We start from the raw sequence: 22,934 nt of genomic DNA, 5'->3' as shown, positions 1-22,934 counted from the left end.
ACCACCGCACCCCCCGCCCCGGCCAGATTCCCATTACCCACTAGGTGAATTTATTTTCCTCAAATCCCCTCTAAGTCTCTTGCCTTTCATCTTTTAAAATTTACGCCCTGTTGCTATTGAGCTTTCAACGAGGATGAGCAGATGTTCCCTATCCATGTTGTCTGTTTCTCATAATGTATACCTCAATCAAGTCCCCTGTCAGCCTTCTCTGTTTTAAGCAAACTACCCAAACTTATCCAGCCTCTTTTTTTTCAAAGCTAATCCCAGACAATATCCGAGTGAACCTCCTCTGCACAACATTCTTCTTATGGAGCGGTGACTAGAACTGCACTTAGTTTAGAAGAATGTTGAGTGACTTGTTTGGAACATAAAGCACTGAGTGGACTTGACACGTGGATGCAGAAACCATGTTTCCCTCTTGTGAGAGAGACGACAAACAGGGCACAGAGTTTAAAAATGGGGAGTCTCCCATTTAAAATAGAAATGAGGATTTTTTTTTTCCTTCCTTGGAGAGTTGAGAATCTGTCGAATGTTCTTCCGCAGAGAATGATGATGGCAGTGTCATTGACTATTTTCAGACAGAGGCTGACTGGTGTAGTGAAGTGTGGGCCATACTTGAAGTGTGAACAGTGTGGTCGTCTTTGTATGTGCATTGGAAGTGGTTCAGACGAAGTTTATGTGATGAATGCCGGAATGAGTAGAGGTCCAGGAAGGGCATTCTCCTCTCTAAACACTGGAGTTTACAAGATCATGAAACAACTTGATTGAAACATGTAGGATCCTGGGAGGGGTCTTGACAGGGCTTATATGGAATGGATGGTTCTGCCTGTGGGAGAATCTTGAGCTAGTCACCTTTCAAAATAACGGGTCACTCGTTTTAAGCTAGAGAAAGAGATTTTATTTCTCGCAAAAGGTTTAATCTCTTTGGAACACTCTTCCTTGAACGCTGGTCACTTTTTTTTATTAGGCTTTTTGGAATGTTTTCTTTCTCCCGGGAATGTGTGTTGTCAAAATAAAACTTATTTTATGAAACAGCAATCATCCTTTGTCAATCGGCTATACTGGAACAACTTGACTCAGCATGCAGCTTGTTCCAGATCACTTCCTTCAGTACTATTGCCAAAATGTTGTTAAGGGGCGTATAGGAGAAAGTGAAGACTTGCAGATGTTGGAGATCACAGTTGAAAAGTGTGGCGCTGGAAGAACACAGCGGGTTAGGCAGCATCCGAGCAGCATAAGCCCTTTATCAGGAATGTGGGACGAGGGGGAAGGGGGGGCTGAGAGATAATTAGGAGTGTGGGACTGTCAGTGTCGAGGGTGGAGTTTAGTGGGAAAAGGTGTAGTCAAGGTAGTTATGGGAGTCGGTGGGTTTGAAATAGATGCCCATGTTGAGTCGGTTGCTGGAGATGGAGACTAAGAGGTCCAGGAAGGGGAGGGAGATGTTGGAGGTGGTCTAGGTGAACTTGAGATCAAGGTCGAATGTGTTGGCGAAATTGATGAACTGTTCAACCACCTCGTGCTCCCACGAGGTGGCACTGATACTATCATCAATGTAGCAGAGGAAAAGATGGGGAATGGTGCCACTATAACTGCGGAAGATGGATTTTTCCACATATCCAACAAAGAGGCAGGCAAAGCTGAGGCCCATGCGGGTACCCATGGCTGATCCTTTGGTCTGAAGGAAGTGGGAGGATTCAAAGGAGAAGTTGTTGAGGGTGAGGACTGCCAATCGAATGAGTGTGTTGGTGGAGTGGTACTGGTTGCGTCAGTGGAAGAGGAAAAACATAGGGCTTGGAGGTCTTCGCCATGGCAGATGGATGTGTACAAGGCCTGGGTGTCCATGGTGAAAATGAGGCATTGGCAGCCAGGAAAACGAATGTCATAGAGGAGGTGGAGGGTATGGGTGGTGTCACAAATGTACGTGGTGAGTTCCTGGACCAAGGGGGACAGGACAGTTCAAGATATGAGGAGATATGTTCAGTGGGGCAGGAGCAGGTGGCGACAATCGGTCGACTGGGGCAATCAGGTTTGTGAAGTTTTGGTAGGAGGTTGAACCGAGCGGTGCGGGGTTCTCTGTCTGAGGTTGGAGACTGTGGGTGGGAGAACCCCTAAGGTGATGAGATTGTGGATGGTCTTGGAGATGATGGCTTGGTGATGGGAGCTGAGGTCATGATTGAGGGGACAGTAGGAGGAGGTGTCTGTGAGTTAGTGCCTGGCTTCAGTGGTATCAAGGATGATGTGCCAAGCCATGTAGTCCACTCATCACTCAGTGTCTTCAGCTATTTTCTGATATCAAATTAAGTGAATTGAAGTGGTTGAAGATGAGCATCTATCAGGTTGAGGATCTCTGAATTGAGATGAATCCACTTGGCACTCATGGCTGAAGATGAATGGAAATATTCCACCCTTGTCTTTTGCATTGATGTGTTGTGCTCTCCACCAACTCGGTGATTAAGGATGGGGAGATTTGTGAAGCTTCCACTTCCTATTGGGTATTAATTGCCCACTACAATTGTGACTGGATGTGACAGGATTGTGAAGCTATTGATTGTGTGATTGCTTGGCCCTGTCTATTGGTTGCTACCTTTCTTCTAAGCATGCACATAAGCCTATTTTGTAGCTTCAACAGATTGACAACTCATTTTTAAGTAAGCCTGGTGATGTTCCTGAATGCTTTACTTTACCATCAACACTGGTTCAGTTAAATGATAGTGATGTTTGGCTAGGTGTGACAGTCCAGGCTCTTGTTGAAGATAATTCTGGTGCTGATGACTCACAAGAATGCCCAGTTTTGAGTTACTGGTTTGCTTGAAGTCTATCCCATTTAGTATGGTAGTAGTACAACGCAACTTGATGGCAATTATGCTCAGTGTGAAGACATGACTGTATATCTGTCATAACTGTCTGTTAATTCCTACTGGTTCCATTTATGAATGGATATGTTTGCAATGGGTAGATTGGGGATGGAGTAGGTTTTCTCCTTTTTGTTCTTTTGCCAACTGCCACAGACAGAGTCTAGCAGCTGTGCTCTTTTAGGGCTCTGTTAGCTCCATCTATAATATTAAAAGATTAAATTGGACTAGCTCTCTGAACATTAATGTAATATAAAAGGGTTAAATGGCACTGACTCCACATTCTGGAAGTGGGTGGGGATGACATTCATGCAGGAATGCAGATGACTCCCTCTACATTTAGACAGTCATTTGCTGCTACTACCCTATTATCAAATTAAACTATCATTCAATCTCTTGCGTTCAGAAATGCTTTCATAGCCATCCCCTGAAGCTAGGCCATATCACACCCACATTGTCTTGGGGAATCACTGAGTCAGGAAAACATCTATATAATGATTCCCCAAGATTAGGGCATTTACATTTACATTACCCCAGAGGATGATCTCATCTTACCATTGTACCTGGGGTAACATGTGACTGAGGGAGTGGCTGGGGGAGTTTTCTTGAGTGACATGTGACTGTGAGGGAGTGGCCAGAGTATCTGTGAGCATTTCCAACTGGGGGGGGGAGGCGAGGGGGGGGCGTCACCTAGTTTGTACTAGCTTTAATAAACTTTAACTGATCGCAGAAGTTGGTGTGTGCAAATTGCACCTCTGGGGGAAAAGACCTAACACATCAGTTATGGTGCAGCCAAGCTATTCTTGGTGGACTTTTGAAGACCTCCACTCGGAGTACAATCAAATTGTCACCCTGTGCCTCCTGCAAGTGACCTTCAACGTGGAAGGTAACTGATTCGTCAGCTCTGGGGTTGTTAGTCTATTGGCAATCCTTGCCCATGTTTGGTCTACTGCTAAGTTCATGGGCTTCAGAGTCAATGTTGAAGTTGCAATAATTCCAACTCCTGTTTTCCTCATTAATGATTTACTGGATCTGCATGCTAACTTAATGATTCATTTACCAGGATCCCCAGAAACTCCCATATCTGAGTTCTGCAAACTCTCTGTCCAGTTAAATGAAATGCTGCTCTTTTAATCTTCTTTCCAACTTAGCCCAATCGTGTTTAACAAACAAAATTAAGGATAGTATTACAACATGAGGACTCATGTAAAGTTGCTAGAAATAGTAGTAAGCGCGAGGACTTGAAGCAATTTAGAGTTTAGCAGAGGTGCAACAAGAGATTGATTGATTCGGTGGAAAGTAAGCATGTGAGAGCAAATTTGCAATGAATGTTAAAATACTTCTGCAAGTACGTTTTTAAAAAACATTGGTTAAGCCAATTGTAGGGCCGTCACAGTCTGAAACACAATGGAGAATAAGGAAATGACAGCAATTAGCAGCTACCTTTTTGCTCTGTTAACAAAAACAACCCCCAGAAGTGTGAGGGGTGCAAGGGTCATGGCTAGGAGGTATTGAAGCAAATTAGTATTTGTAAAGAAAAATAGTGTTAGAGAAAGTAATGGGACTTACCGTTGACAAATCCGGGAATGATAATCTGCATGCCAAGGTAGTGAAGGAAATGGAAATATAAGTTGTTATCTTCCAAATTTTTGTAGCGTCTGAAATAGTGCCAGCATATAGTGCCAGAAAAAAAGGAGTTTGAGGGGGGACCTGATTGAGGTTTACAAAATCATGAAGGGTTGAGACATGGTAGATAGAGACAAGCTTTTTCCCAGGATGAAGGATTCAATAACGAAAGGTCACCCTTTCAAGGTGAGAGGTGGAAAGTTTAAGGGATACACGCGGCAAGTATTTCACACAGAGGGTGGTGGACGTTTGGAACGTGTTGCCAGCAGAGGTGGTAGAGGCAGGCATGGTAGATTCATTTAAGGTGCATCTGGACAGATGCATGAATAGGTGGAGAGCAGAGGGATACAGGTGCTTAGGAATTGGGCGACAGGTTTAGACAGTGGATTTGGATCGGCTCAGGCTTGGAGGGCCGAAGAGCCTGTTACTGGGCTGTAAATTTTCTTTGTTCTTTGTTCATATTTGAGAACTGTTTCTTTTAAAAATAGGATGAGGGAGGGAGAGAGCCAGGAATTACACAGAATAATTACAGATTTAACATCAGCTGTAGTAAAAATGCTGGAATCTATTAGGAAGGATGTTATAACAGGACATTTAAATGCCATCAGCATTACTCAAAGTCAACATAGGATTGTAAAATGGAAATTGTCTGATTAAACCTACTGGAGTTCTTTACTAGATATAATGTGTAGAATAGATATGGTGTGTTTTGATTTTCAGAAAGGTTTTGGGGAAAAAAAATTCCCCAGTAATCTCTTTGGTGGGAATCTATAGCTTGGGTACCAGCTATTCACAGTGTATATCAGTGATTTGAATAAGGGAGTCATGTATAACATTTCCTAATTTGTTTGACAGCATGCTTTCAACTAGTTTTGTAAGTTACAAGTATGTGGCAGCTGCAGGAAAATGAAGATAAATGTGAAACTATGTTCTTTGGTAGGACAAGCAGAATGGCAGATAATTAACTAAATAGTGATAGATTTGAAAATATTGAATATAAAAAGGAAGCCCGTGTCCGTGTACACCGGTCATTGAAAGCAAATCTGCAGTGCGTGAGGAGTTATGACAAATAGTATATTGGCCTCCATTACATGAGGACTTGATTACTTTTTAATATGATTAATTTGTATTTTGTTTCAGTGACTCCGATTCTACGTCGTCATCGTCATCATCATCTTCACTGTCCGTGTTTGTATTGTCAGATGGTGAAGATGATGATCAGGAGCTTGGAGGAAAGAGAAAACCCCAACCAGTCAAAACAAAGGATGAACTGCTATTGGAGGTGGGTCCTGGCTTCGAATTTCATTGACTTTGTGGAGTTCAGTGGTGATCAGGAAAAAAAACTTGATGATTTCAAGTTGTTCCCTATTATTTTATTGCCTTAGATTCCAAAGTATTTGCAACGGTAGTAATTGATAGTCATACACTCAAAACAATTATTCTCTTCTCTTGCTGAGCTATCTTTGGCCTGTGTTCTCATCTAACAGGCAATATATGTCGTTAAGTACTTTGCGTAGGTCAAATTTACATCAGTCTTGACTGTATGAGTATGCTGTTAATTGGGACGGGTTCCTGAGGAGGTGAGATCAGTATAAACTGGATGGATTAAACCTGGGCAATACCCAGGCCTGATGCTCTAAGGATAGTATGTGTTAGAATAGTTGTGGTGGGTTTAAACTAGTGGGTGAGAATCTAAGCTAGTAGTCAGATGAAGGCGAATTAAAGACCGGAGTAAAAGAGAGAAAAGGAACAAGAGAAGTGATAGGCATAGGAATCAAAAGTCAGAATCAAACAAAGCCACAGTGGTGGGGGGGGACACAAAAAAGGTGGGAATGGGGCAAGGAATATTAAAAAGACAGGTCTTAAGTCTTTGTGCCTGGATGCATGGAGCATTCAAAATTAAGTGGATGAATTAATTGTGCATATAGATGTACACCGGATATATTTGGGATTAAGGTGGCATGGCCATAGGGTGGAGAAAGTGAGAACTGCAGATGCTGGAGATCAGAGCTGAAAATGTGTTGCTGGAAAAGCGCAGCAGGTCAGGCAGCACCCAAGGAGCAGGAGAATCGACATTTCGGGCATGAGCCCTTCTTCAGGAACGTGGTGACCAGGGAGAGGAGCTGAAGATTCAGGGGTATTCATTATTTAAGAAGGACAGACAAAAAGGAAAATGTGGTGAGTTGCATTACTCGCTAAAGAGTTAAAAACAGTGTCTAAGATAATGTCTTTCCTCAATAATGTGTTTGGGTACAGTTGAGAAATACCAGAGGCAAATAAAATTACGAGGGTGATATATAGTCTATGTATTGGCTAGAATGGCATCAAATAGGAAATTGGAGATGCTTGCAGTAAAGAAACACCTGTAATTATGGTGACTTGAATTTGTGTATAGATTGGGTGAATCTAGTTAGCCATGATACCAAAGATGAATGATTCCTGGACTATTTCTGGGATGTATTCCTAATCGGTACATTTGAGAAACCAACTAGAAAACAGGCCATTTCAGCCTGGGTATTAAGCGATGATGAATAATTGATGTCGTTGAGACACCCCTTGGGGATAAGCGACCATAATATTATCAAATTCTTCGTCAAGGTTGAGAGTGAGGTAGTTAATTCTGAGATTTAGGTCCTGAATCTTAATAAGGGCAACTGCAATGATATGAGTCATGAGTTGGCTGTGATGGATGAGGAGATGTTACTGAATGTTAGAGGTATAAATTGTTTTGTCACCTGTGTTCTCACTAATGCTTATTTCAGAAGGCAAGTTATAACTGATGCAAAGTAGCACTGTTTGATATGTATATTTATATTTTCTTCTCTGTGGAAGAAGTTTTCCTTCTTACTAGATTTTACTTGCACAATCCCATCCTCTGCCTGAAAACTGAGTAAATTAGCCCATTAGTGCTTTGCATACTTGAATAAACTTGCACTAGTTGTGATTGCAGCTCTGAGATTTGGAATAAAGTTATCTTTTGATTTCTATGTAATAACGTGTTGGTTGACGATTGAAGTGAGCTAATGGTAGACCTGATATGACAGTACGTAAAACGTAGGTGGCAATGGTACTTTGGTTTTCAATGTGTTTAAAAACTCATAAACATGATTTAGAAATGTCACAGTAAATGAAATTATGCAGCATCAGTGTGGAGATTGTCAGTAATTTTTCTGTTGCAAAACGAGCCACTTTGTGTATGATCCTTCTATGTTCTGATTAGAAATTAAGAATTTGCTGGAAATTTTTACTTATGGCATGACATGGTACAGGGGAAAGCTTATCACTTATAGATTTATTGATATGGACTTTGCCAAAAACAGAGGATCATTGATTATCTGAGAGAGATGGGCAGGCACTATTTTGTTCGGTTAATTGATTTCCTCTGGGGCTCGGAGTTTTCTGTGAAGTCTGCTCCCCGTTCAGGAGACTAGGCAGCATCACACTGCGCACGAGACCCAGCCCCCTGGCTGCTCTCCACCCCATCCGCTCCCACACTGCACCCCGCCCCCAACCCCGTCCGCTCCCATCCCACAGCAAACTGCTGCTGCCTTTGTAAGTTAAGTCTCCAAATAGTGTGCGCGCGCACACAACATTTTGACAGGTTCCACCTCTGCCCTGTACAGGTCTGTGTTGGAGTCTGTGTGGGAAGGTGGGCGGGATTTAGGTTACACCCCTATGTAGAATTCTAGGGAAAGTGTGGAGGGGCAAGGGAGAGAGAGAAGGCAGATGGTCAGTCATTTGGAGACGGTACCTGGACTGTCCTTGGCAGCATTTCAGTGAGCCGAGTTTGTTTTTCATCATTGCACCCGTAAACAAAAGACGCGATCAGGGTTGACATAGCTCTTTGACGTAATGTTTCTACTGGGACCTGGAGATTCCCTTCGGATAATCCGACATTCGGATAATTGAGGTTCCTCTGTATATAATTTTTATGACCCAGTTCAGCCTAATGTTCTATAAATAAGGGAAGCACCATTTGTAGATGTTGATTTCTGCTGTTAATACATCTTCAATGGCTGCAAACTTAAAGAATTTCTGTAAACAGTTTAAAAAAAGACATCTTAAGTATCTTCAAGATGTGGTAGATTGCTGAAGAAATGAACAATTTTGACAAAGCTTTTCAATTTGCGTTCATCCAACAGTTCGCAAGAAATACCAAAGTAAAGGGAAAACATTTACACTAGGAGAAAGTGCTAATTTGTTGGCAATGGACTGTGATTGGTCGAGATGTTGCCACGAAGGATGTACCACTTAATAATAAAATGACAGTTAACTGTCAATCTTTGATTTTTTTTTTTTAATTTGGCGGCTTGGTTTCTGGTTTAGAACATTGCCATGAGAGATTAATCTGTGAATGGCTGACCCCTATATTAAGTTGAAGCAACACTGTGTTTAACTATTCCTTCTGTTTGTAAAGAGAAGGACCCCTTTTATTAATATAGCTTTCATTATGTGGAAATGTGCTACCCTGCAAACCTGATAGAATCTACGGTTGTCATTGACAGAGTAATTCTTTGCATGCTCAGAATTTTTCAGCAAATGTTGTCCAAGTGGAGGTTAACAACCAATGTTGGACAGTTTTTGAATTTTGCAAGCGCAGGGCAGTTACGTACAGAATGCATCTTGCGTAATGTCAGGAGCTGAAAGGATGTGTTGTTTGATGTGATGTACAGAATATATTATCTAGGATCACCAGCTCTGAAATTCATATACCCCATTTCTCATTTGCATGATGGGCAGAAGGTCTTGTTGGCGTGATGCAGCAACGTATTCACATGAATGCCACTTGTACTGCTACTGCATGGTAGCAGGGTGAAGCAGATAGCATCATCTTTTCCTTAAATCTTTGATAGATTACCATGGAATGTTAATGTAAGGTAGACTGGGCACTTTGTGGGATCAAACATGATGGCCATGGTAAACATGGCAGCATGATGTTAGGGTGGTACACACTGCTGCCTTACAACTCCAGGTTTGATTCCAGATTTAGGTGACTGTCTGTCTGTTCGGAGTGTGTACATTCCCCTGCTGTCTGAGTGGGTTTCCCGTGTGCTCTGGTTTCCTCTCGCAGTCCAAAGTTGTGCAGGTTAGGTAGATGGGCCATGCTAAATTGCTCCATCGTGTCCAGTGATGTGCAGATTAGGTGAATTTGCTACAGTAAGTATGGTGTTACAAGGATAGGGTGGGAGGGAGTGGCTTTCACTTGGCACAGAGATCTGTGTAAAAAGCAGCCAGAAAACACTTGATTTTTCAGCAGAACTTTGAAGATTAACACTGCAGGAGGTACCTAGGTCAGAAAGTGTGGTAAAGATATCAAGAAGTGTTTCATCCTGGCCTGCTGCTAACTCTCCTGGATAATTACATTTGGACTAGTCAAAAGTGAGGACTGCAGTGTTGGAGATCAGAGTCTAGATTAGAGTGGTGCTGGAAAAGCACAGCAGGTCAGGCAGCATCTGAGTAGCAGGAAAATCGACATTTCAGGCAAAAGTCCTTCTTCATTGCTGATTGAAGGGCTTTTGCCCGAAACATCGATTTTTCCTGCTCCTCTGCTGCCTGATCTGCTGTGCTTTTCCAGCACCACTCTAAATTAGACTCTAAAAACATTTGGAGTTACTTACAGAAACCAGGGTAGTGAAAGTGATTGAGCTATCTCATAGAGTCATAGGAGATACAGGAGCAGAAACAGACCCTTTGTCCAATTCGTCCATGCCGATCAGATATCCTAATCTAATCTACTCTCATTTGGCAGCACCCGGCCCATATCCCTCCAAACCCTTCCTATTCATATACCCACCCAGATGCCTTTTTAAATGTTGTAATTGCACAAGTCTACACCATTTCTTCTGGCAGCTCATTCCATTCACGCACCACCCTCTGTGTGAAAATGTTGCCCCTTAGGTACCTTTTTATATGTTCCCCTCTCACCTTAAATCCTTCTAGTTTTGGACACCCCCACACCTGGCAAAAGACCTTGTCTTTTTACCCTATCCATGCCCCTCATGATTTCATAAACCTCTAAGTCACTTGTCAGCCTCTGATGCTTCAGGGAAAACAGTCCCAGCCTGATCAGCCTCTTCCTGTAGCTCAAACCCTCCAACCCTGGCAACATCCTTGTAGACTTGAACCCTTGCAAGTTTCACAACATCGTTCCAATAGGAGGGAGTCCAGAATTGCACAAAATATTCCAGAAGTGGCCTAGCTAATGTCTTGTACAGCCACAACATGACCTCCCAACTCCTATACTCAATACTCTGACCAATAAAGGAAAGCATACCAAATGCCGCCTTCACTATCCTATCTATGTGCGACTCCACTTTCAAGGAGCCATGAACCTGCACTCCAAGGTCTCTTTGTTCAGCAACATTCCCCAGTACCTTCGCATTAATTGTGTAAGTCCTGCTCTGATTTATCTTTCCAGAATGTAGATCATGGAGCAAATCTTAAAGAGCTGTCAGCCAAAAGAATTAACTCTGTTGGTTTGAGAAGAGGCGGTGTCCAAGTCACCATGTAATGATATGTTGTACTTTATTTTTGTTTTTTTTTCCTTTTTATCACTTGTTTGCAACTTGGCTTTTCTAATGGAAACTAGAATAAAGGCATGTATGTTGAAAGTAGACGTCTGCCAAACTGCTACTGTGTATGCTTTAGAGCATGTGGAACCTTTTTTGACAAAATGTAATTCTCTCTTCATAGCAATTTGGATACAAACATCGACTCATATCATTTCTCAATACATTTTTTTCCCAAGTTTAAAACATTTCCCTCAAATAATTTTGAATCTTTTGAGTTTGTGAACAATGTCCTGTTTTAGCAAAGACTTGATTTCTGGTGAGCCTTTCATGGGGCCTGGGCAGATGTTCTGGATGATGGTAGCAGGGGAGTCACCGAGCATTAATTGCTGATGGTCACTATCGCTGGTCTCCCAGAACCATCATATCACAGAGACAAAGTCATTTCTCACTGGGAAGCCTCCAGGAGTATATCAGACTCTGGCTTGTTCGCCTGGGGCTTCGGATCAGCACTGCTTCGACTTTCTGAGGCCTCTTGTCTGATTGCTTGCCGTTGCCTCCAGTCTATTTAGATATATTTTAATCAACCATTTGGGCATATTGTAACACCTCTGGGACAGGTGGATGTGAGCCCAGATCTGTGGCTTGTAGGTAGGGCCACTAATACTGTGCCATAAGAACTGTCTAGTTTGTTTAAATACTGTTCAACTGAATCAGGATTCGTATGTGCAGTAGGGGTAGGAAGTCAGAAGCAGAACATGCTCTCTTTGCGAGGCTATTTCTCGCGATGATTTGGGCATAGTGACAAAACTGATTGCAGTGGGAACAACAGTTTAGACAGCCCTTTTTTTGCACAGGGTTCTGAACTGTTCCAGTTTTTTGGCTGGGCTAGTGACCATTGATAGCTGCTATGTTAAGCCTTTCCTGAATTCTTAGGTTATTTTTAACTCCCAGGCTATGTTGGCATAATGGATCAACTCATCCTAGTTGACTGTTTTACTATTGTACACTTCCAATATGCTACATATTGGGAATTGGAGACCTTTCAGGAAGAGATTCTTGAATTCAGGTGTCACTATATCTGCCCCCAATTTGGTTTCTCTCCACTGACCAGATCTTTGGTCATGATGTGGAGGTGCTAGTGTTGGACTGGGGTGGACAAAGTCAGAAGTCATATGACAACAGGTTATAGGCCAACCGTTTATTTGTAAATCTTACAAGCTTTTGGAGTGCAGCCCCTTCATCAGGTGCACCTGATGGAAAGGGCTGGGTTCCAAATGCTTGAGATTTCAAATAAACCTGTTGGACTTTAACCTGTTGTCGTGTGACTTCTGAATTTGTCCAGATCTTTAGTAGCAGCCACGAAGCCGCTCTGCAAACACATCACGACTTTCAATTGGTTACTGTTTATTACTAAATCATTCTTGGTGGAAATCAACATTTTCTTCCCCAATGTCCTCCTCATAACTTCTTCAAATTCCCTAAACAGGCCTTTTACCATAATATCTCATTACAATTCTCTTAAGTCTAGGAGCAGGAAGATAAGAGAATTTGTTAGAGACCATCTCTCTCAACCTCCAGGTGAGAGATTCTAAACATTTTCCATTTTGGCATGAGGAGAAGTATATTGGAATTTGTATCTTTTGTCATGTTTGCTTCTTCCTTCAAGACTCTTGCCTAAGTTGCTGACATTCAGTTGTGAAATCATCTTTAACCAACATGCACGCCCTTTCTCGTGTTGGCTACGGCTGTTGTGCCTACATAGACTAGTTTTACCTCACTACACAAGAAAGGACAGGGGCTCCCTTCAATTGCACTGCCCTAGCAATGCTGGGAATCATAAAGGAAGTCACTGTCTCACTTGCTTTCCCAGCACATAATAACATTTCTTGTCCGATGGGCAGATAATGCAGCTATCACTGTTTGATTTTAGCTTATTTCAGTCTGTGGTTTATTCATTTTAGCAAGGAATGTGGTTGGCTTCATGTCACCCCTCAACCTTCTATGCTACAGTGGGGGAAAAAAAGTTCCAGCCCCTCCATATAACTCAGACCTTCCATACTTTGCAACATCCTTGTAAATCTCTTCTGAACCTTCTACAGTTTAATAACATCCTTCCCATAACAGGGTGACCAGAACTAGACACAGTATATCCAATGTTTGTACAGCCTCAACATTATTTCCTAACTTCTGTACTCAATGGACTGAGCAATGAAGTCAAGTGTGATAAATATCACCTTAACTGCCCTATCTATATGTGACGCAAACTTCAAAGAATAATGTAACTGAACCCCTAGGTCTCTGTTTTACAGCACCAACCAAGGCCCTACTTCTAATTGTGTAAGATCTACCCTAGTTTGTTTTACCAAAATGCAATACTTCACATTGATCTAAATTAAACACCATCTGTCACTCTTCAGCCTATTGACCTAATTAATCAAAATCTCTTTGAAATTTTAAATAACCTCCCTCACCAATTTTGGTGTCATTTGCAAACTTACTAACTATGACTTGTATATTCTCATCCAAATCATTTATATAAATGACAAAGAAAAGTGTGTCAGCCCCGATCCCTGTAGAACATCACTGGTCACAGCCTTTTGGTCCGAGAAACAACCCTCCAGTGTTACTCTCTGACTCCTGTCATTAAACCAATTTTGTTTCCAGCTGGCAAGCTCACCCTGAATCCCATGAGATCTGACTTTGCTCATTAGTTTACCATGCAGAACCCTGTCAAAGGCATTTCTAAAGCCCAAGTGATTAATGTCTACTGTGCTGCCCTCATCAATCTTGGTTGTGCTCTCAAAAAAATCTCAATCAAATTTGAGAGAGACAATTTCCCTTGCCTCAAAACCATGCTGACTATCCCTAACAATTCCTTGAATGTGCATCCTGAGTTTGCAAAGAGTTATGTTGATGACCAATTTAGAATTGTTCTTTGCCAACAGTCTGGCGTGCTTCCATGTATTGGAAGTGACATATTAATAGACAAAGTCCCTTTCTGTGTGGATAAAAAGGAACTGGTATGCTGACAGATGTTACTTCAACTCAAAAATATCAATGACCGCCTTTCTGTGGCTACAGCATTGACCTGCAAAATAAACCTGTCAGACTCAACCCAACTGGTTTTTTAAAAAAAATTAAGGCTTGGATGTGGAAGCGGAAGGGTGTGTGAGTAAATTTGCCAAAGATACGAAGGTTGAAATTGTGCATTGTGTGGAGGGCTGTTGTAGGTTGCAATGGGACATTGACAGGATGCAGAGCTGGGCTGAGAAGTGGCAGGTGGAGTTCAACCTGGAAACGTGTGAAGTGAATCATTTTGGAAGGTCGAATTTGAATACAGATTACAGGGTTAAAGACCGGATTCTTGGCATTGTGGAGGAACAGAGGGATCTTGGGGTCCATGTCCATAGATCCCTCAAAGTTGCCACCTGAGTTGATAGATTGTTAAGAAGGTGTTTGGTGTGTTGGCTTTCATTAGCGGGGGGATTGAGTTTAAGAGCTGTGAGGCTATGCTGCAGTTCCACAATGCCCTGGTTAGAGCACATTTGGAATATTGTGTTCAGTTCTGGTCACCTCATTATAGGAAGGATGGGGAAGCTTTAGAGAAGATGCAGAGGAGATTTACCAGGATGCTGCCTCGACAGGAGGGTTTTATGAGAAAAAGTTGATGGAGCTATAGCTTTTCTCATTAGAGTGAAGATGGGTGAGGGGGTGACTTGATAGAGGTGTACAAGATGATGAGAGGCATATTCAGGGTGGACAGCCAGAGACTTTTTCCCAGGGCGGAAATGGTTATCATGAGGGGGCATAATTTTAAGGTAATTGGAGGAAGGTTTAAGGGAGATATCAGAGGTCAGCTCTTTACACACAGTAGTGGGTGCATGGAATGCACTGCCAACAGTGGTAGAGTCAAATACATTAGGGACATTTAAACGACTCTGGGATAGACACATGGATGATAATAAAATTAATGGAATGTAGATTAGTTTGATCTTAGCAGTAGATCAGAGGTCAGCTCTTTACACACAGAGTAGTGGGTGCATGGAATGCACTGCCAACAGTGATGGTAGAGTCAGATACATTAGGGACATTTAAACGACTCTGGGATAGACACATGGATGATAATAAAATTAATGGAATGTAGATTAGTTTGATCTTAGCAGTAGGATAAAACATTGGCACAACATAGAGGGCCAAAGGGCTTGTACTGTGCTGTACTGTTCCTACCAATTAACTGTCAGTCACAATTAACTGGTATATTCTCTGTGGCAAAGCCTTCACTAATCAGGGTTCACTTGCCAACCAGTCAACACTCTCTCCCCTCATACAGTACAATCATTGTTTCTTTTTACTTTGGGCTTTGTTGTGAATTATCCTTCTGAGTACAAAACATCAATCTTGTCAGCATTATTCAAGTTTTGCACTTCTAAGTGAATATAACATCGTGACCTCCACATGGATGGTTTTGGTGGAAGAAAGTTGAGAACAAAAGCATCTTTTGTTGGAGTTATTTAAAATGTTTATTATATTTCTGATTTGAGGGTGTTTGAGCAGCTTAATTAGCAGATGAATAAACCACAAGCTGTGATCTCTGAGTATGAAACATGCTGATGTTGACTGTGTAGCCCACAATTGATTAAGTTATGAGCGGATTGGTCTTTAAGGAAGAAGTCGATTAAATATAATAAATTGCTGGCTGCTTCTCTATATTTGTCAGTACTGCAACCTTAAATAGTGAAGTAAGAAAGTTACAAAAATGCAAAGAGCTGTAGCATTGATTGATTTTCTAATTTACAATGTCTAAAAACAATTTTTTAAAAATAAGCTCTATCATTTTTGATTTTTATCTTTATGATATACATTAGTGTACAAGATGAAATATTGTAATGTGCATTCATGGGTGTGAGTCCTTGCATAATGAAATAAATTACTGATTGTGAGAGAAATATTGCATAAATGAATGGTTATAAATTCACGCAGTTCATTATCTCTTTCCTAAATTCGATTCAGTATAGTCCTAATCATCAATTCCAGTCAGTCTTATTCACCCACTGAATGAATATTTGATGTTGTCTTAGCCAAACATTTGTGTGTTACATTTATGTGCAGGATACCAGTTTCAGGTTATGTAATCAATTTAAGCACTAGTGTTGTTGCTCAAGAAGTTAAAATAAATAAACAAATCTCTCAAATTTGGAGTTATTCCGAATCCCCAAGATACCACTCCAAAGATATTTTGGATCTTGCCTTTGGGAAAATACTGCTTAGGATGATAACTGCTGCTTTCTCTGTGTGTTCATGGTAGTAAAGAGGAAACTGCTGTATGTGTTACAAAAATCCCATCAATAATAGTATTGCTTTCCCTGCCCAAACAAAACCGGTTGCTTCTGAAGGGAAAGTGCTTCAGAACTGTATAAATTGGGAGTCTAATCCAAGCCTCAGTATGTTTGCTCCAAATTTTGTGCCCTGAAGCAGGATGATGCACAAAGCATTACGTAAAACTGGAATGAGCTCTAAAAGTAAGTGTTCAAGTGAAATAATGTCAAACAGGGCAATATCCAGTGTGGCCAATGTGTTTGTGTTGCATAGTTTTCTTTTCTGAAATAAAAGTATTTTAACGTGTGTGATAGAAGTTCAGTAATCCTGTATTTAAAACTTTGTCTTTTAAAAATTGAGGTTGCTCAATTAATTAACTTCATTGCAAATTACAAAAGTTGGATTCTTTCTTGACACAAAGGGAGGAAGAATGTGATTATATGGTTGTCAACACATCTGTTCAACTGCAAGAGATATGTAAACATTTAAATAGCTGGACACGTTTATTAATATCTATTTACTCTTAACATCAAACATTTTATTTTAATCATTATTATATGATCATTTTATGATGTTTGCTGTATAACATCAGATGTAGACCTATTATATTTAGTTTCCTATTTTATTTGTGGACTTAATTGTTTTCAATATCCTTCATTGCTCTTTACCCCTCAGCAACCTTTGATGTTGTTTCCCTTGGCTGAATGGTCCAGGGGTCATCACCGTTTTGAAATCAGAAAGTGTATTTCAGATTGCAGCTTAGTTTATAGATTTTTGTTTTCCTATGTTGCCTTTGGTTATGTTTGCGATCTCTTTCAATCTTACTTGGAAACAGTTTCTCCTTAGTCAAAACAATTCGTAATTGTAAACACAATCTGCATCTCAAGCCTTACTGCTGTCAGGAAAATAACTCTATACTCAGTTGTCACTTCATTGTAATTGAAATCTTTTGTCCTTTGTTCCCTTCTAATACATCTCCACTGTAACTTCTCAAAGGTCTTGGCACTGTTTAAAATTTTGGCTAGACATTGGTCATAATACTCTAGGCGGGGCTTACCATCTGTATTGTAAAGGTTTAGCTAACTTCCTTGGTTTTGTATTCTGTTTGTAGAGTCAAGAATCTCAACTGCCTCTTTTAAACTACCCTCTTGATTAGTTATGCACAAACTTCCTAAAGTATTATGTACACTGTCCAGTCTGTAATGTTCCAGGATCCATGATAAAATTGCACTGCATAGCTATATTGGCCCTTCTTGTTTTTCCTGCTGAAATGAATTACTTCACACTTTGTGCTAAATTTCATATATCATTTCACAAACTTGTCCGTGTCCTGAAATATGTTGTGATGACCTCTTTTACTTTTTATTATTTTAGAATTTTCTGTAATTTGCAACTAAAAGGCTAGGGCAATTAAATCATACTACGGCATATTTACAGTGCGAATCAAAAAGTCTGGTGATCAGTCTTGGTTCAAAGAACGAAGATGACTGAATCCAGAGCAGCACCAAGCATCCCTCAGATATAAAGAGATTCTAACCTGATGAAACTGCAACATGCATACTGTAGGCATATCACAAGAACTCTACAACCAATGGATGCAGTGGTGTAGTTGAATTGTCACTGGATGAATAATCTAGAGATTCTTGTTGCATGCTGAAGAAGAGCCATACAAACTTGAAACAGTAAATCTGTTTCTGTCTCCACAAATGTGCTGAGTTTCTCCCATTCTTTGTATGTAATTTGAATTTCCAGCAATTGTTGTATTTCACTTTTATTGCTGTGGGGATGGGGCTTCAAGTTCCATTTTGACAGATAGTGAAATTTGAATTCAGTAAATAAATCTGGAATTAAAAGCTAGCTTTTAATGGTGATCATTAACCACGGTCAACTGGGGTGAAATCCCATCTGGTTCAGGGCAGAAAATCTGCCATCCTCATCTGGTTTGATCAATTTGTGACTTCAGATCCGTAGCAATGTAGTTAACTCTTAAATGTGCTCTGAAACGGTCTAGCAAGTCACAGTTTTAACATGGGCAAAGAAACCTTCTCCCAATTATTACCTACCCGATTTCTGCAAAGTAGGGTCCTCCGCTCACCCATCTTCAGTTGCTTCATCGATGACTTTTACTCCATTAAAATGTCAGAGGTGTGAATGTGCAGTCAGTGGTGAACAATGTTTAAGACTATCTTTGACTACTTGGCAACTAAAGCAGCCCATGTTCAAAAGCAGCAAGACCTGCACAACATTTAGGCTAGGGCTGATAAATGCAAGTAACTTTTGCACTATGCAAGTGCACTACAACTGACCTGGCAATAATTATCTCCAACAAGAGAGGAATCAACTATCATTCCTTGATATTTGATGGTATTGTTCAGTTTCCCATTATTAGCATTCTGGTGGTTACCATTGACCAGAATCTAAAGTGGACCAACCATTTGGATAGTTACAAGAGCAGGTCAGAGGCTTGGAATTATACAGTGAATAACTTCTAGACTTCTCCAAAACATCTCCATCATTGAGAAAGCACAACTCAGAAGTGTGACGGAATACTGTCCACTTGCCTGGGTGAGTGTAGCTCCAATAACACAGAAGAAACTCAGCACAGTCAGGACAAAGCAACCTGATTGATTAGCTCTCCATTTGTCACCTTCAACATTCAGTCCCTCCACTACTAATGCACATTGGCATCAGTGTGCCCCATCTATAGGATGCAATGCAACAACTCATCCAAGTCTCTTTGGACAGCACCTTCCAAATCTGTGACCTCTCCGCCCAGAAAAACAGGGAGCAGATAAATGGAAAAACCACTGCCTGCAAACTTGCACCATTGTGAGTTGAAAGTTTATGGTCACTCCTTTGTGTTTCTGGTCCAACATCCTGGAGCTCCCTCCTTAACCTACACCCTAAGGACTGCAGCAGTTGCCACCAATTCATCAAGGACAATTAAGAATGAGCAATAACTGCTAGCTTAGCTAATAATGCCCAGGTCCCATGAATTAATAAAACATTAATGCTCTGAATTCCTGACATATTAATTGTGAATTGTGGTGAACAGTTCAATAAATGTTTGGAGAAAGTAGGCCCACACCCTCTTCACCTTCCTCAAAATTCTCACCCTCCATTGATGTGGTACCCATGCAAATCTGTGCAAAAGACCACTGTTACGACAGTGCAGTGAATCTTTCTGCTAATTAAACTAAACACTCAGGGCAGCTCACCTTGCCCCATGAAGTATCAGTGACTGAGAACGCTCAAATTCTATTAGTTAACAAAAAAATCAATTTATTCTTTAACACTCCAAATGAACATTAAACAATAACTATTTACAACTCTAAGCCTCCTTTCCCTTAATTGTTTATCTCCCTTCCACTCAATAACAATATGCTATTCTGATAAAAACCATTTAAAATTACATTAACTTAATTTCAAAACCACACAATGGCTGTTGTCGTCAGTGTTGTCATCTCTGGCTGTAGATCTCCCTAGGTCACCTTCGGTCTTTTACTACAACGATGTTTCATATGAAAAAGGTACCTATGATAGTGTGTCCTGCTGGCTGTTACTCTGGTGATGGCAGTTTGTCTCTCTCTAACTTTCCAAAATGTCTGCTTCTTTATACCCTACGATTCGAATCGTCTCATTGGTTTGAGGTTGGCAAAAACAATACATTCAAACTAGTTTGGGTTTTAGTATCCTGGGGCATAATTTAAACTGATTTGGCCAAATTCGAATGGTTGTCAAAACAGCAACCAAACTCAAATATTTGTTTCGCAGCCAAATGTCTCACATTTTCCATTTTCCCATACACTGAGATTGCTAGTCAGTCACATGACAAGTGCCTGCAAGCTCTCAGTGCAAAATAGCTTTCACTCTCTCTTAAAGGTACGGGATATGGCTTCAAATTCATAACATAAGGCTAAAGTATTTGTGATCATCTTTCTGTTCAGGAATGCTGTATAATAATCTATCTTAGCCTTTTGCTGAGATTCCCCAAACCATCCCAGTACTCAGCAATTTGGTTAGCTTAACTTCACATGATATCAAGAAATGGCTGAGTGGGTTTGTAAAAGCTTTGATTACTGATTGACACACCAGCTGTAGTTCAGAAGACCTGCATTCCAGAGTTAAGTTCCTGGTCAAACTGTTCCAGTGCAGCTAAAGCTCTGGTGACTGCCTAACAATATGGAAAATTGATCAGTTATCTCTTAGCTACAAAAAAAACCAAATTCCCTTCAATTCATCGCATCAGAAACTACCACCTAACTATTCTGATCCCATTTTCCAGTTTTGTTTTAGATTCCCTACAGTACGGAAACGCGCCATTTGGCCCAACAGGTCCACACCGACCCTCAAGAGTAACCCACCCAGACCTATTTCTCTAAACTTATCCCTGACTAATGCACCTAACACTATGGGCAATTTAGAATGGCTAATTCACCTAACCTACGCGTTTTTGGATTGTGGAGGAAACCCATGCAGGCGGGTTTCCAAACTCCAGACAGAGCGGTCGCCAAAGGCCGGAATTGAACCCTGGTCCCTGGTGCTGTGGGGTAGCAGTGCTAACTACTGAGCCACCATGCTGCCCCTTCTTGGCCCATAGTCCATAGCTTTGTATGCCTTGGGATCAGAGTGCATATCTAAATACTATTTAAATGTTATAAGAGTTTCTGCCTCTACATCCTTTCAGGTGGAAAGTTCCAGATTCCTGCCACCCTCTGGGTGAAAGCATTTTTCCTCATATGTCCCCTAAACCTCCTGTTCTTTGACTTTAAATGAATGTCCCCTGGTCTTTGATTCCCGCCATCAGGTGGACAAGCTTCTTCCTGTCTGTCCATTATACGTTTTTGCATCTCAGTTAATTTCCCTCTGTCTTTTTGCCTCTAAGGAAAACAACTCTAGTTTGTCCAATGTCTCTTAACTGAAACTCTCTAGCTCAGGCAACATCCTGGTAAATTTCCTCTGCATCCTCTCCAGTACAGTCATGTTCCTTCTATAAAGTGAATTCCAGAACTGCACACAATATTCTCGCTGTGGCCTAACCAATGTTTTTTACAGTTCCAAATGTTTTTTACAGCTCTTATACTCTGTACTTGGATGAAAATGGGATACTGAGATTGCATGATCAGTATCCCATATTGAAGGTCCTAAGGGCCTCCAGCATTTTGTATGTTTATATTTTCCTATGTATACGTGTTCATACCAATGAAGGAGTGCAGTTGAGATCAACTAAACTAATACTGGGAATGACAGGTCTGTTCTAAGATATGAAACTTGTGCGATTGGGTCTGTATTCACTAGAGTTCAGAATGTGGAGAGATTTAATTGAAATCTATAAGATTCTAACAGGGCTAAATGGACCAGAAACAGGGAGGTTTTCTCCCCTGGTTGGACAGTGTAAAGCCAAAGGTTGCACACTCAATCTCAGGATATTGGATAGGCCATTTATGATGGCGATGAGGAAACATTTCTTCACTAAGAGGGTGGTTAACGTGTGGAATTTACTACTGAAAAAAAAATTTAGATATTCAGAACATTAAAGGATGTGGAGAGAGTGTGCAAATATGTTGAGATGGAGGGTCAGCCATAAAGATATTGAATGGTGAAGCAGGCTTGAAGGGCCAGAGCGTTCTGCTGCTTCTAGTTTCTGTATTTCTGTTTCGGCCCCAGGACATGACTGCAGCAAAAGGGTAGTGCCAAAGCCCAATTGTCTTCATAAAGTTAGAAATAGGGAAGTCTGTTGATGATTATGGTTTTAGACCATAGAACATAGAAAAGTACAGCACAGATCAGGCCCTTCGGCCCACGATGTTGTGTCGAGGATTAATCCTAATGTAAAATAAAATAACTTAACCAACGCACCCCTCAAGTCACTACTATCTATGTGCATGTCCAGCAGTCACTTAAATGTCCCTAATGACTCTGCTTCCACCACCACCACCACCACTGGCAATGCATTCCATGAATTCACAACTCTCTGCTTAAAGAACCTTCCTCTGTCATCCCCTCTATACCTTCCTCCTTGTATCTTAAAACTATGACCCCTCATACCAGTCAATCCTGCCCTGGGAAAAGTCTCGTGTTTTCTTTGCCATTCGTAGTTTCACAGTTCCTCAAGCAGTCCGTGCCCACGCCAATCAAGAACTAAACAGATTTGGACTGATAAATGGGCATAAAATTGATAATCGCACAATGCCAGGTTATAGTCCAACAGGTTTAATTGGAAGCACTAGCTTTCGGAGCGCTGCTCCTTCATCACCACAACCACCCGATGAAGGAGCAGAGCTCTGAAAATTAGTGCTTCCAAATAAACCTGTTGGACTATAACCTGATGTTGTGTGATTTTTAACTTTTTGTACACCCCAGTCCAACATCGGCATCTTCAAATTATGATAAAATTGATGTTACTCTTCTGCTAAGCACTGACACCATTTCCTTCCAGCACTTTGCCTGAATTTAAAGCAGTGCCATTACTGAATCCTCTCCATTTGAGCTGTGGAGGGAGGGGTTACTATCGACTACAAACTTATTAGACCAGCAAATGAATAATATGGTTGCAAAAAAATGTCAAGGATTGGAAGTTCTGTGGCAAGTATCTTGCCGCCTTACTCCCCAGAATCTTCCCTTTGAA

The 22,934-nt window shown here is 41.0% G+C and overlaps 1 protein-coding gene across 4 annotated transcripts in view; it reads left to right on the top strand.

The window, feature by feature from the left end:
• naf1 (nuclear assembly factor 1 homolog (S. cerevisiae)) overlaps positions 1-22,934 on the top strand; it is a 234,940-nt gene that overhangs the window by 50,277 nt on the left and 161,729 nt on the right. For all 4 annotated transcript variants that reach the window (XM_043698794.1, XM_043698775.1, XM_043698785.1 and 1 more), the window contains exon 3: positions 5,619-5,760. In XM_043698794.1, coding sequence (XP_043554729.1) covers positions 5,619-5,760 — 142 coding nt within the window. The remainder of the gene's footprint in view (positions 1-5,618; positions 5,761-22,934) is intronic.

This window comes from Chiloscyllium plagiosum, chromosome 1 (genome assembly GCF_004010195.1).
Source record: "Chiloscyllium plagiosum isolate BGI_BamShark_2017 chromosome 1, ASM401019v2, whole genome shotgun sequence".
Classification (NCBI taxonomy): domain Eukaryota; kingdom Metazoa; phylum Chordata; class Chondrichthyes; order Orectolobiformes; family Hemiscylliidae; genus Chiloscyllium; species Chiloscyllium plagiosum.
This window is presented reverse-complemented; position numbering and strand designations above follow the sequence as displayed.